The sequence below is a fragment of the Pavona decussata genome, unplaced genomic scaffold (genome assembly GCF_977016875.1).
Source record: "Pavona decussata unplaced genomic scaffold, jaPavDecu1.1 SCAFFOLD_26, whole genome shotgun sequence".
Classification (NCBI taxonomy): domain Eukaryota; kingdom Metazoa; phylum Cnidaria; class Anthozoa; order Scleractinia; family Agariciidae; genus Pavona; species Pavona decussata.
In genome coordinates this window covers 2,233,532-2,246,357 of record NW_028145449.1, presented here as the reverse complement: position 1 = coordinate 2,246,357, position 12,826 = coordinate 2,233,532, and the positions used below count along the sequence as shown (strand labels likewise).

Genomic DNA, 12,826 nt, shown 5'->3' with positions numbered 1-12,826 from the left:
TTTCACGGGAAAATGTATGAAATGGCTTCAACGCATTTAATGATACAGCGGGGCTTCAGCGCGACCACTCACAAAATATCTATAAGCTTATGTTACGATCGATTGTGACATTTTACATTTTGAAAGCTACTTCGATCGTTTACAAAATATACTTTTTGTTTCTTTTAAAGCATAAATTCAAACGGAGATTCCCGAGAACTCTGAGTTGCCATGTTTCGTTCACGAAATTTAAGACAAATCAAGCGTATAAATTACTAAATAGCAATGCAAATTTTTAGCGTTCTGTTTGCAAGAGCGATCAATGAGATTAAGCTGAGCTGTACTAAACCCAAAATTAAATATAAATATTGAGGAACAGATTTTATCGATTGTAGACTTTTTAGTGCCATTCGCTACAACATGAAGCCAAGCCGTTGTGCGTTTGGCTTTAACTATGAAAATTCTTAATGACGTGCATGACATTTCCATAAGTTTCATAAACAGAAACAGTCAACAGGTTTTACACGCGTATTAGCTTATGTTTGTTAGCGAGTGAAAGCTAATATCGCTTGATCTTACACTAACGATCAATATTGATAACACTCCATGCCACGCTTACCTCAAGGCCATATATCGGAAGTGGTTTGAACGGATTAAATGACACCAAAATATTATCGATGGCCGTCTGCAAAAGAACAGGTCACATGTAAACACAAAATTTCCAAAGTCGAGAAGACAACAGAAGTTGAATTGAGCAACGCTTTTAAAGAATATTGTGAATTGAAAGAAGCAAAATGTACTTACGTAAATCTTGTTGTGGGTGTATCTTTTCCTTAGAAGCTCTACAACTGTGCTTTCATGAACAGTTTTAACATCCAACGAAGCCAAATTGTCACAATCGTTTACATCTTCGCCGTCCGCCATTTTGCTCGAACGTCTCGCGCGGAGTCACTCCACTTCCGTATGATCTCGCGCGCTTTTCGTGTGATTCACATGACCTTGACTACTGACGTTTCCTTGGTTACGTTGTAACTGATGAATGTCACTCTTTGGTTGATTTCAAATGCATTTAAACCTATGTTAAATTTCCAAAAATGTAATGATACAACTGAAAATTTATTTAATGTTCCGTTACTTTACATGAACAAATAAGGAGTGAAGTAAGTTGGCGGGTTGGGGGTGGGCGTCGAGGGGGGGAGGGGGAGGGGTGCGTACGTTTCAGAGTAAAAATTACACTATTGGTGACACAACACAGATCCGTGTCGGTACAGTGACTCTTGCAGTACTGAATGCTGTACATTTTAGAGCAACTATTTCAATAAGGGGAAATCAGTGCTGCAATCAATTCTCACTCAAATACCATTTTCTGTTCATCCCCCTTAAAATGTAGTAGGCTGTAACTGACTAAGCAGCATGCAATGCAAGCTACAAGCGTGCCAAATTAAAGCAAATGGTACAATTTTTTTTTTTTTTTTTTTTGCTTTAACAATTTTTTTTTTTCAATGATTGAAAACATTACTTACAAATACAAAATAAAACCTGCTAACTTACGAGATACATATATACAAGTTAAGTTACAAGATAACCCATGCTGACTTCTAGACACTTTACGGAATTAACGCATACACGCACTTAGATATAAATACACACTGCACGTGAAGTTTGAAACTAAAATTATTTACGTAATATGTCAAAAACGAGGGCGAGTGCTTTATCACGGGTTCCAAATACTGAGAAACAGATGAAAGCACGAGGCCGCAGGCCGAGTGCTTTCATCTGTTTCGAGGTATTTGGAACCCGTGATAAAGCACGAAGCCCGAGTTTTTGACATGTCTTCTCAAATGAAACAATAAGAAATTAATCTCATTAAAATGCAAATGTTTGATCTCAGATGAAAAACATGTTTCATCTCAGATGAAAACCTGGTGGTGTTTCATCTGGTGTTTCATTGGGGTATCAAGATTCATCCACCTGACCGAAATGGAGGTCATTTATTGGCTTTTGACTGCATGAATTATTAATGAGTTTGAGAAAAGTCTTTACAGAGCATTCTTCACGAACAGAGGAACACGTGCATACAAATTACAAAAACACAGCGGCCCAGCAAATGGTATAATTAACAAGAGGGACAAAAGTGAAATATACTGGCCCCAGTTGTTCAAAGGCCGGATAACTTTATCCGCTGGATAAGGCACTATTCAGGGTCTAAAATATACTTTACGTTAAACGTTGTCCAAGGTTTTCGTTCACTCCCAAACTTAACTGTGGTTAGAGTGTGCATATTCGCTTGTAGAAGAGGAAATACTGAAATCTTTGCACAGATTGAAACTGACGGATAGTGACTTATCCACTGGATAAAGTTATCCGGCCTTTGAACAACTGGCCCCTGATGTATATAACGCGAGTAGAAGGAAGAAAAAAAGACCTGGATTTGAGTATTGGCCCACAATTTACAATAACTAAGACCTTGCCAGGAAGGATAGGATACCATTTTTTACAAGGGACGATGTTATAGACGAAAATTTTTCATAGTGTAAGGATTACAGTTTTTCTATGGTTTTCTTTGTTGTTGGTGGTTTGTTTCAATTCTGCATCACATCACTTGCTCATCTGCGAATCCTATATATATGATACAGTGCTCCAGATTCAAGACACAATCAGTACACAGGAGAGACTAAACCGACATCTCAGAGACAGATTTTGGTGAACACCAGTGTACACTGACGCGAAGTTCAGATCATTTTACTCTTCTTAGCCATTCAATCAACAACATACACTGTAGAACTCATTCCCCTAGGACTCATCAACACCAGCAGAGACGGAATTGGCAAAGTTAGAGTAAGAATTCTGTTTTCCAACATTCTTGAACCCGGCCTTTGCGATGAACAGACGCTATGAAACTTAATGGGCCACATATTTAAACAAACTAACTTAGGCCGTGGCTTAACACGATCAGTGGGCCTCCAAATCTGTTTATAAGGGGTTTACGTTAAGTAGATAAATAGTTTTCTAGTCTGGGATGCATCCCTTCTTGCCACCGTAAGCAGCAGCCAATGTTTAGATATGACTGATGACAAAATTGAAAATGGCTTAGACCGTGGTTTTGTTAGAAACCGTCTGAACTATCTTTTATTAACTGCCGACCCAATCTGTTTATACACTGTATTTCTATTTAACAATTAGATTATGAGCTCGAGATTTCTATCGCGTGATAGCTGGTAAGGGCGCAGCCCGAATCAGCTATCACGCATAGAAATCTCGAACTCATAATCTAATTGTTTTAGTATAAATCTACCATTCGGTCAAAAAACAAAACAAGTATATTATCTCAGCTATTTTCTCATCGCATGCAGACACGTCGGAAACGCGACAAAGCGGCCGCCATTTCGTTTAAAACCGCTACTCACTATCTATCACAGATTAGTATAAATCTACTAGCGTTTTATTACGAATGCCGTTCTCTGACTGGCTACGCTACCCGCTATCTATTCTGTGATAGATACTGAGTAGCGGTTGTCAACAAAACTCAGACCGCTTCTTCACGTTTTTGAAGTGTCTGTGAGGAGGATTTGGATAATTTACTTGTTAAGTTTTGAGCGATTAGTAGATTTATACTAAAACAATTAGATTATTCGCTCTCGATTCCTATGCGTGATAGCTGATTCGGGCTGCGCCATCAACAGCTATCACGCGATAGAAATAACGAGCTCGTTATCTAACGAGTAGCGTAGCCAATCAGAGAACGACATTCGTGATAGAACACTAGTAGATTTATGCTAATTCATGATAGTGGCATTAGCTTTGAACACGTTCCTGCTGGGGCCCGTTTCTCGAAAGTCTCGTAACTTACCGGGCCCGGTAAGGGCCGGGTCGCACCATAGTTAATAAAAGGCAATGGTTATGAAACTTGACAAACTCCTTTGTTATATGTTTTTGTTAGCGTTTTTGGCCTTGACCGTGCACAAACCACAATAGATTTCGAAATGTGTTGAAGCAACTGACCAATAGAAACGTTCCTGCTAAGATATTCAACTGTGGTGTGAACAGTTAAAACAAAGGATTGTGCACGGTCGCGGCCCTTCCAACATAAACTGCAGCACCATTGTTTTCATGGCAAAGTTTCATAACCAGTCCCTCAATTAACTATGGTCGCACTAAGCAAATTTTTGTATCTTCTAATTTTTGGCGGTCAAATTTTTTGGCAGACATTATTGAACTTCCAATTTTTAGTCTTGGTCGCACTACGGAAATTAACAGTTCCAAAACGTCTTTGATTGACAGCAACATCAGTCAAAACCCGCTGGGGGAAATGACCCTTCTTCTCCTGTTACATCAGGAAAAACAAAACATTTTCGCGCAAGAGAATGGACACATTGGTTAACGTGACAATGTCTTGGCAACCCAGGCATGCTTTTCTTCTTCGACCCTCCAGTCTGCTTCCTGTTCCATTCCTTTGCTTCTTTGTAACGTTCTATTAAATACTTTATTTTCTACATACACTTGATTTCATGCGAGCGTTTAAATCGTCGCAGATTTTAATCCACGCCGTTCGTGACTCTCTGCTTTCTAGCCACTCGTGGTTTTCGGCCCACAACTGAACAAGCAGTCGTTGCTCAGCTTGGGCCCAGGTGTCGTACTTTCCTTTATTGCCTTTCTTGCGCCGCTCTACTGGGTCAGGAGTGCTGCTGGCAATCGCTTCGCTACAGTGAATAACAGCTTAATTGCTATACAAACAAAATTGGCCGCTTTGCCAAAATTTGGTCGCCTCCGAGGCAGCACTTCGGCGTCTTTGAAGATTGGCGAAATTTTGGCAATCCGCGAAAAATTGGTAAGTTTTGGAAACGTGAGGTCGCACTTATTTTGCAGTACGTGTTGACAGAGTATCAGTTAAATAAACAAAATTGGCTCTAGTGCGACCCGGCCCTAAGTGTCTTTGGTGATAAATGTTTCTTCGTAGAATTTAATTTTTGTTAGCTTTGAATACTAAATTTTAAAATCTTATAATTCTATGAAATCGCTGCCAAAGTACCATGTCTCTAATCACTGTGTAATTGGCGAAAAAAAGTTTAAAAATATACTTATCGCGCCTGGTAAGTTACCGGGGCTTTCGAGAAACGCGCCCCTGATTTCTATGTTTATCAACCAATCATATCTTATCTTTTCATTAGTTTATTTTAAAAATTGTAACCGTTTATTTTATTTTTACTGAACTTTTTGCAGCCCCTGAAGAAGGTTAATGTTGTTGTCTAATAACTTTGATTAGCCCTTTTAGCTGTCCGATCAGCCTTGTGTTTGGTTTTACAAAAACTGATCGATACTCAGTTTACCAACCACCCACTCTCCCCTCCCTTAGCTCAGTTGGTTAAACAATATGCGCCATTTTCAAAACGGTCGCTTCAGTCGCTGATCCATGATGCTTACCTTTCCAACGTCCATTAAAAATTCTGCAGTTTCTTTCGCCATAGATCTGGTCCATTCGCATCGTCTTTTAGCGCTCCATAAATAAAGATAAAAATTTTATTGAAAACAATACATGGTAGCCATGGGCTAAATGGCGTACTGTTAAAATGTAAGTAGTATAAATTACCTAAATATATAATAATGTCATATATTAAAGTGCTATTAAGTTCGATTTAGTTCGAAAAGCTATTTACATCAAAGTGAGAATACAAACGGCCAAAAGTACGCCACACAAACTGACAAGGTATCAAGGAGACAAGGTAAGGTATTTTTGTTAGATTCATGTTCTTTATTTTCGTCTCAAATTTCTGCAGGGCTGATCGGACTGCGTAGAAAACTTAACACGACAGCGACATGATAGAGACCAAACCGAGAATCAACAGAATGCAGCAACCGTGGACAGCTGTTTCGAGTTGCTTGGCTCTCGTCAGCACGGTGTAGCAAAGAAAAAAGTAGAACACCAACGCGAGTCGAGTGGTCTACCAAGCCGATTTCGGATGGGCCCGAATTCAGGCATCTGTCCACGTCATAGCGCGTGACTACGACGAACAATGAACAAAAGAACTGAATATCTTTATTTTCGACTCCTAAACGCGTTCGTAAATTCCCATACAAACTCTTATAATCGTTGCCCATCCCATTGTGATCGCGTGACGTGAACGACCCTGGACCTTGGTTGACCTGTGGTATTTCCTCTCAGAAGAGATTGTGTGACAACGCAAAGTGTGATGGGATATTTTGTTGAAGACTGCGCTGTACTATCAGTTGTGGCGTTTTAGGCATTCAAGAAACATTCACGATAGGTAAGGATAATTTAAATATGCTTTCATTTTCCTTCTGGAAGCTCCTTCGTTAATAGCTAGTCAACTTGGCGAATGTTTTCGGCTGGGTTCGTTTTCGATCAACAGATGCCTCTTGATTTGTACTCACGGATTGTGATACATGAGCCATTTATTTTGTTCATACGTTTGTAGAAGTGAAACTCCCCTAAAATTGAATAAAATACCAGAGGCTTGAAATTTTGGATAATCTACAGACAACCCAGTAACCTATTTGCGTGTGACTACATGTAAATAGGAACGGCCGCCTTTCTGTTTATTTCAATGCCAATGATGCCATCCAATTGCCCTAAAGCCCGCCGCACACGAGAGGAAACGGCTGAGCTATCTGCCTCGCGAGGCATTTTGCTCAGCTCTTTCCTCACGTGTGCGGCGGGCTTAAGGGTTGTGTCGCCTCATTGCCCAATTTACAGTCAACCCAGGTCACGCGTGAACAGTATTTCCAAGAATGAAATGAACATTCGAATTTCTCTTTGTAATGTCCGACTTGTGAATGGAATGTTGGACATTTCTCCGGAAATCGTTCCAAAAAAAGACGCATTAACTGGAAAAAAAGATTCAAAATACTTGGGAAACAATTGTTATTCTTGAAATATTCAATTTTGCAGTGTAAAGAAAAATTCATAGCTTTATACCGTCAATAAGCTAGGGAAATTTATACGGGAACTCTGAAATCTCGTTGGCGATTTTCAAAACTGACATGTAAATTTCAAAACTCCGTTCAAATTTCAAAAATATCGTTCACGCATGACCTGGGTTGACTGTAATACGATGTACTACGTCGCTCGCCAATTGTGATTTCTTTTCGACATAGCTGAAGGACCGCAAAAATGGTATTGGCAGATTCAGTTGACGTGAAAAACAGTCAAGCTTACACAAGCAAATGTAGTTTGTCCCAAACAAGAGTATATAATGGTAATTGAACTGAGTGGAGTGCAATTTGGTCTGAAATCATACGCGTGATTTCAAAATTTGAACGAGCTCGCAGCGCGAATTTGATTTGAAATCACAAGTATGATTTCAGACCAAGATTGCAGGACACAAAGTTCAGTTACCACTTTATTATACCTATTTTGAAATCACAGAGTATCATTGTCAATACTAATATTCTATTTTTGTTACTTCATTTCCATTTTGATGGGCTAAAGAAAGGATGCGATTTAGAGCAAAAAATGGTGCAATTTGGGAGTAAATCGCACTGTTGAGACCCAATCAGATTGCAAGGATCACCAGTGATTTCAAAATGGGTGTAATAAAAAGTTAAATGCAATTTTCCAACAGACTAGAAAACGTGTTTGTAGGGCCTGTTTACATGGAGAGAGGGTAACCCGCCTCTCCTTCCAGAGGGTCAAAAGATAGCCCTCCTTTACATGTGTAGGGTTATCCCGAGGACTATCGCTACCAACAAAGTGGCGGAAACCTGAAGCTATCACACAGTTGCTCTTGCAATAGGCCCCTTTTCTTTTCCCTTTTGATTTCTTGTGTGGCTGATCAAGCGCAGCTCCGTCTGTCGAACCTTCATTTCGGGAAGAACTTGCCTATTAATTGGAGATAATCAGGAGAATGTTCTATTTCAGTTGCCAAGCTGTTGCCCTGACTGTCGTCCTGACTTTCTTTAATGTTCCGGCTTGGATTTGATATTCTTAGGTTTCTCACTGCCCAAAGCCATGTTTATAATTGGCGGGAATGTGACAGTAACCTAATCATCCTGAACTTAACACTCCTCAGAGGGTAAAATAAAAGTTGATCCTCCTAGCTAGAAGGGTAACCCAAGCAAGCAGATAAGGTTACCCTCCTCCTAGGTAACACTACCTCACATGTAAACGAAACCGCAAAAAAACGACAACAACGACAATAGAGGAGGGTGACCCTTCTCAGAGGGTTACCCTCCCTCTATATAAACAGGCCCTTAGACACATCTTTGAAGAAAGAAGCTAAGAATAAAAGCATGTCTGCGTTTTTGATTGAGGTTGTTTGTGTTTGAGATAGCAACATCGTGATGAAATTCTGAGTACAATTTATTGCAAGAATGATCCAATTGCAATCCACTTAGTACACTTTTAACTATTTAAGAATGATTAACTGATTAAACAGTGTACTGCCTTTTTCATGGCCGAGATGGAGAGGATTTGCATCAAAGTGAAGATGGTTGCACATAATATCAATTTTAATAAGTGTGTTTCAATATGAAATGCTTGATCATCATACTGAGGTTCCCTTGAAAAATATTGATATTCGCGAGAAATGTCAGCTGTTAGAACCCCTTTTAATAATGATCATGTGACCTCTCAGTTGAATATTTGAGGTTTCTTTTAGTGCCGCAAAACCAATATTTTTCTATTTGTGAATGTGCTGTTCCACTGAGCTCGAAGGAAGTATTATACGGTTAAATTTGAAACACTGGTTTTTTTTTTAATTTAATATTTACAGACCATAAAAAGTGTTTTACTTGGGAAATTCTCTGAAAAGAATACCAGTAAAAATGTATAATAGGATATGTATGATAGAAAGATGCGTGATGTGCTCGAGAAAGCAGTGGCACAGGCAGTCACGCTCAGTACCATTGCTCCTGGTCCAAAATGGTCTGTGGTGGCCAGGAGTATTTGGATCTTCACAGATTCCTATTAAAGTGGCTTTTTTTTTTTTTCGCGGGGGTTTTTTATATGCACTTATCCTCCCTTTATATCTTATATCGGTTTGATTAAAATCGAAATTGAAGATTGCAAATAATTGATGATGATGATGATGATGATGATGATGATCATGATCATGATCATGATCATCATGATGATCATGATGATCATGATGATGATGATGATGATGTTGATGGTGTTGGTGTTGGTGGTGGTGGTGATGTTGTTGATGATGATGATGAAGCAACTCTTTGGGACTTAATTAAGGGTAACCGCAACTGGCTAATAGAGGTGACTGTTTAATACTAGGTCAAAATTACAGTGATTATGTAATTTTCGGGACTTTGACAACTGAATCGCTTAATAGAGAGTGACCGCTTGATAATGTGCCGCTTAATACAGTTTTGTGGTCGGTGAAAAGTCGGCGAAATTTCTTTTAATCCTGATGAGTAACAACCCTGCAAATTCCCTGGCAAAGGAGAGTACAGTCATGTGACAGTGAATTCTGAATGCTACTTATTTTGATACCCGAATTTGATTCTTCTTTGGGTAGGAATATCAAAGATGAGTGACTCCGAAAAAAGTACGTCGACGTCATTGTCTACTGAAAGCCCAACCACTGGGATTAACGATCATTGGCAGCGTAATTTTGACATTTTATCACCATCAGATGTACGTGTGGAGAGTCAGAAGTCGAGCTCTTCTGACCCCGATGAGGCAACGTCCCAGTGCAAACTGTGTCACAAGTACTTCCCAAATGAATCTCTTTTAAAAGGACACTCTATGGCTTGCATACCTGTTGTTTTTGATGAGAAGCCTAACAACGAGTACAAGTGCCGTCAATGTGATGCGACATTTGCGACCAAAATACAGCGTGGTCGCCATCAACGAATTCATACCGTGTACAAGTGCAGTCAGTGCGATGAGACATTTGCGACCAAACGACAGTGTAATCGCCATCAAGAGATTTATTGCAATCAGGGGAGTTACAAATGCAGTTATTGTGATAAGTACTTTGATAGCGCGCTCAAGCACGAGAAACACGAAAGAAATCACTCAACGAAGAAGCCCCACAAATGTTCTTATTGCGAGAAGTTCTTTGCCTCTCCAGCATCTCTGCTAGTTCATGAACGCTATCATACAGGAGAAAGGCCTTACAAGTGTGACCTATGTGATAAGGCATTTGTCAGTGCCACAGTACTACGCTATCACAAACAGAGCCATACTCAGGAAAAGCGCTACAAGTGCGCTCTTTGTGAAAAGGCATTTGTTATTCCATCGGGGCTTAAAGTTCATGAAAGAATTCACACTGGGGAAAAGCCTTTCCAGTGTAATCAATGCGATGCGGCTTTTACCACTAATTCGCAGCTTAAAAAGCACAAGCAATATCACACTGGAGTGAGGCAATACAAAAGAGAGCGCCGTGGACGCTGCAAGACCAGGCGTGGAGGCGCTCATGGGAAGCTTAAATGCCCGCACTGTGATGCGCATTTTGAAGAAGATGTAACCGGTTTTATCACTCATGTGAAAGCTTGCCGGGACTTGGTTCACATGAACGTAGCCACCTAAAGGTGACCTTAAACTGCTCCAATTGTAACAGGACCTTTTCAGGGCCGTACATAGCAGAGGGGGGAGGGGTAAGGGGGCAACTGCTCCCGCCAGAAAAACTCAATTTGTTTTCTAACATTATGTTTGAGTTTGCTGAGCTTTTGCTTTTAGCTATATTGCTCCGAGATCACAAGAAAATCACCTAATTGACTGAAAAAATCTTCCTTTAATGTGAATTCCAAATAATTATTTTCGAAAATCTTTCGAGGTAGAAGCCAGTTCGAGTTTTCTTATGAAAATAATGATTTTGTAATTTGGGCTGCCTGTGGTTCAGAAATTTGGCGTGTAAATAAAGACTGCTAAGCCTGCGCGACTCCCTGGCTCATCTTTTAGAACTATATAAATATAGCTTACGGGAGTGTGTTTTTTCAGAGCTAAATTGGTTTTTAAAGGCCTGCGGTACTCCCAAGTATTTGAAGCGGATTTGTTGAATGTCACAGGTCATTTGTGCTTGATGAGTATTGAGTTTCTTATTTTGAATTCTCTCCATTTTGAATGTGACCTATCATTCTGTGCGTCAACGACGGTGTTTTTGATGCCACATAGAGCATTTCAGCTGGGTTTGGTTTGACTCGCTTAAATGCGTGATAGATTTAGCTGCCTTTCTTGTTGAGATTTGTGCAATGTTAGGTCAGGAATTAATCACTGCTTTTATCGATCGTGCAAGGAACTTCTTTCTGTAGTTGTTGTAGTGCCGGGCCCGGCTATTAATTTTTGTCACGAGGTGTTGTGTTTCTTGGCACGGTTATTTAGTTTTTGTTTCTCTAGTAATCGTTGTAGCGTGTTACAGAGCTATGCAACGTGGCACAGTAATAATAGGCTTGAATTATATATGCTTAAATCACGACTGTGTCTTTGCAAATGCTTCGCTCCACTGTTAAAGTGTGTTTGAATTGTGGGAGGTCATTGATTTCATCGTTTAGTTTAGAGCAGTGCATCGACTGTGTTTTAAATTTACCATAAAACGAGAGGCAATGTTTGGTTCCAGTTAAACAAGGTGTTTATACCATAATAAATCATGGCAATTCAAGACAAAAAGCATCAGTGTGTTTTGCTTCCTTAAAAGGTGTTAGAGGCAACTTTCTGAGTAGGGGTGTAAACAAAAACGTCCAACTAGAGACCCTGTCTGTATACAGAAGACCCCAGTGAGGGGTGTGCGGAGTTTGCCCCCCCCCCCCCCCCAAGAAAAAAGATCCTAGGTACGGCCCTGGTTTTGCGTCGAGTCTCGTTTTGAGTTACTCGAGAAAACGTGTTTGGACAATAGCCATACATCTCGCACTCAAAAGAGACCTTAAGGACGGTGGCTCTGAAAAGAGAGGTATATTTGTCCAGTTTATGGCTATGATTGAAAAGGAGATCTTTGCAAGGGCTATTGGAATCCAAAAAGAAAATTACGGTTAACTACAGATTTTCCTGAGCAATAAGAATTCAAAAATGTGTTCTAAATTGAAGCTTGGTTATCTCTGAAAATCCATGGTTCCCACTCATTCCCATTTCTGTTTGGATTCCAACAGCCCTCGCTATGATCGGTTTTTCCTGTATAGTCATAAACGCGCAAAATATCTTTGTTTTTGGTAAATACCGTCCTTTAAGAAACCTGTGCTTCTTGGACCATCCCGGTATGCGCAGAACGTAGAAAGGGAGGAACGTTATCTGATCAAAAGCCAATAATTTACCACAGTCGACAATAACTACTTAGGCGAAACTAACTAGTCTGCTCCATAAGCATCTCTGGGCCAAAAAACAAGAAGCTCTCTTCGTTACGGACTCCCTTTGTTGGTTTCACGTACTCGCTTCCCGCATCGGAGGACACGTAGCCCAACCCACCCCACTGCCCCCTAGAGTTACCCACGGAGAAGGCTAACAAATTCAACTTCATTCTTGTTGCATCGGATTTCACACAGCTTTTAAAGATAGATATGGCTGAACAATATTTAGGAAAATGGGACCACATTTAAGTCAGGATTTGCACAATGTATGTTCTTTGTTTGCGAGTGATACAATGCAGTAACATCCTGTTTATTCTCGGAAAGTACCAATCTCGTACACAGAGTCCTCAGGCTCTTTGAACAGCAGTTGGTCGCCGGGAGGGACTCTGGGGAACTGGAATTTTAAAACCACAGGATTTCTGCGGTAAAAATAATGCAAGCCGTTTAACAGGGCAGCAAATCAAACAAAAAATATATTTTTTCAATTTCCCAAAGTCTCTCCCAGCGACCAACCGCTGTCCAAAGGGCCTGAGGACTCTCAATCCCGTGCCCAGAGTCCTCAGCCTTTTTGGTCAGCAGGTGGGCGTCAGGAGAGACT

The 12,826-nt window shown here is 40.2% G+C and overlaps 2 protein-coding genes across 3 annotated transcripts in view; one reads left to right on the top strand and one right to left on the bottom strand.

Moving 5' to 3' along the window:
• The window catches only part of LOC146485501 (myosin IA heavy chain-like), a 34,966-nt gene extending 34,015 nt beyond the window's left edge, over positions 1-951 (bottom strand). Inside the window, exons 1-2 of one of the 2 annotated variants that reach the window (XM_085103394.1) lie at positions 784-951; positions 599-664 (exon numbers count right to left, since the gene is read on the bottom strand). In XM_085103394.1, the coding sequence (XP_084959520.1) occupies positions 599-664; positions 784-903 (186 nt within the window). In that variant the 5' untranslated portion in view covers positions 904-951. The remainder of the gene's footprint in view (positions 1-598; positions 665-783) is intronic. The other variant, XM_085103393.1, reaches the window with a different exon arrangement.
• Positions 952-6,080: 5,129 nt separating this feature from the next.
• On the top strand, positions 6,081-10,827 carry LOC146485500 (uncharacterized). Its single transcript, XM_085103491.1, has 2 exons — positions 6,081-6,242; positions 9,465-10,827. Exon 2 carries the CDS (start codon positions 9,476-9,478, stop codon positions 10,478-10,480), a length of 1,005 nt encoding a protein of 334 aa, XP_084959617.1. The 5' UTR covers positions 6,081-6,242; positions 9,465-9,475; the 3' UTR covers positions 10,481-10,827.
• Positions 10,828-12,826: the final 1,999 nt, after the last annotated feature.

Excerpts from the sequence above, each read along its gene's own strand:
- LOC146485500 (XM_085103491.1), top strand. The coding sequence starts at position 9,476 with ATGAGTGACTCCGAAAAAAGTACGTCGACGTCATTGTCTACTGAAAGC.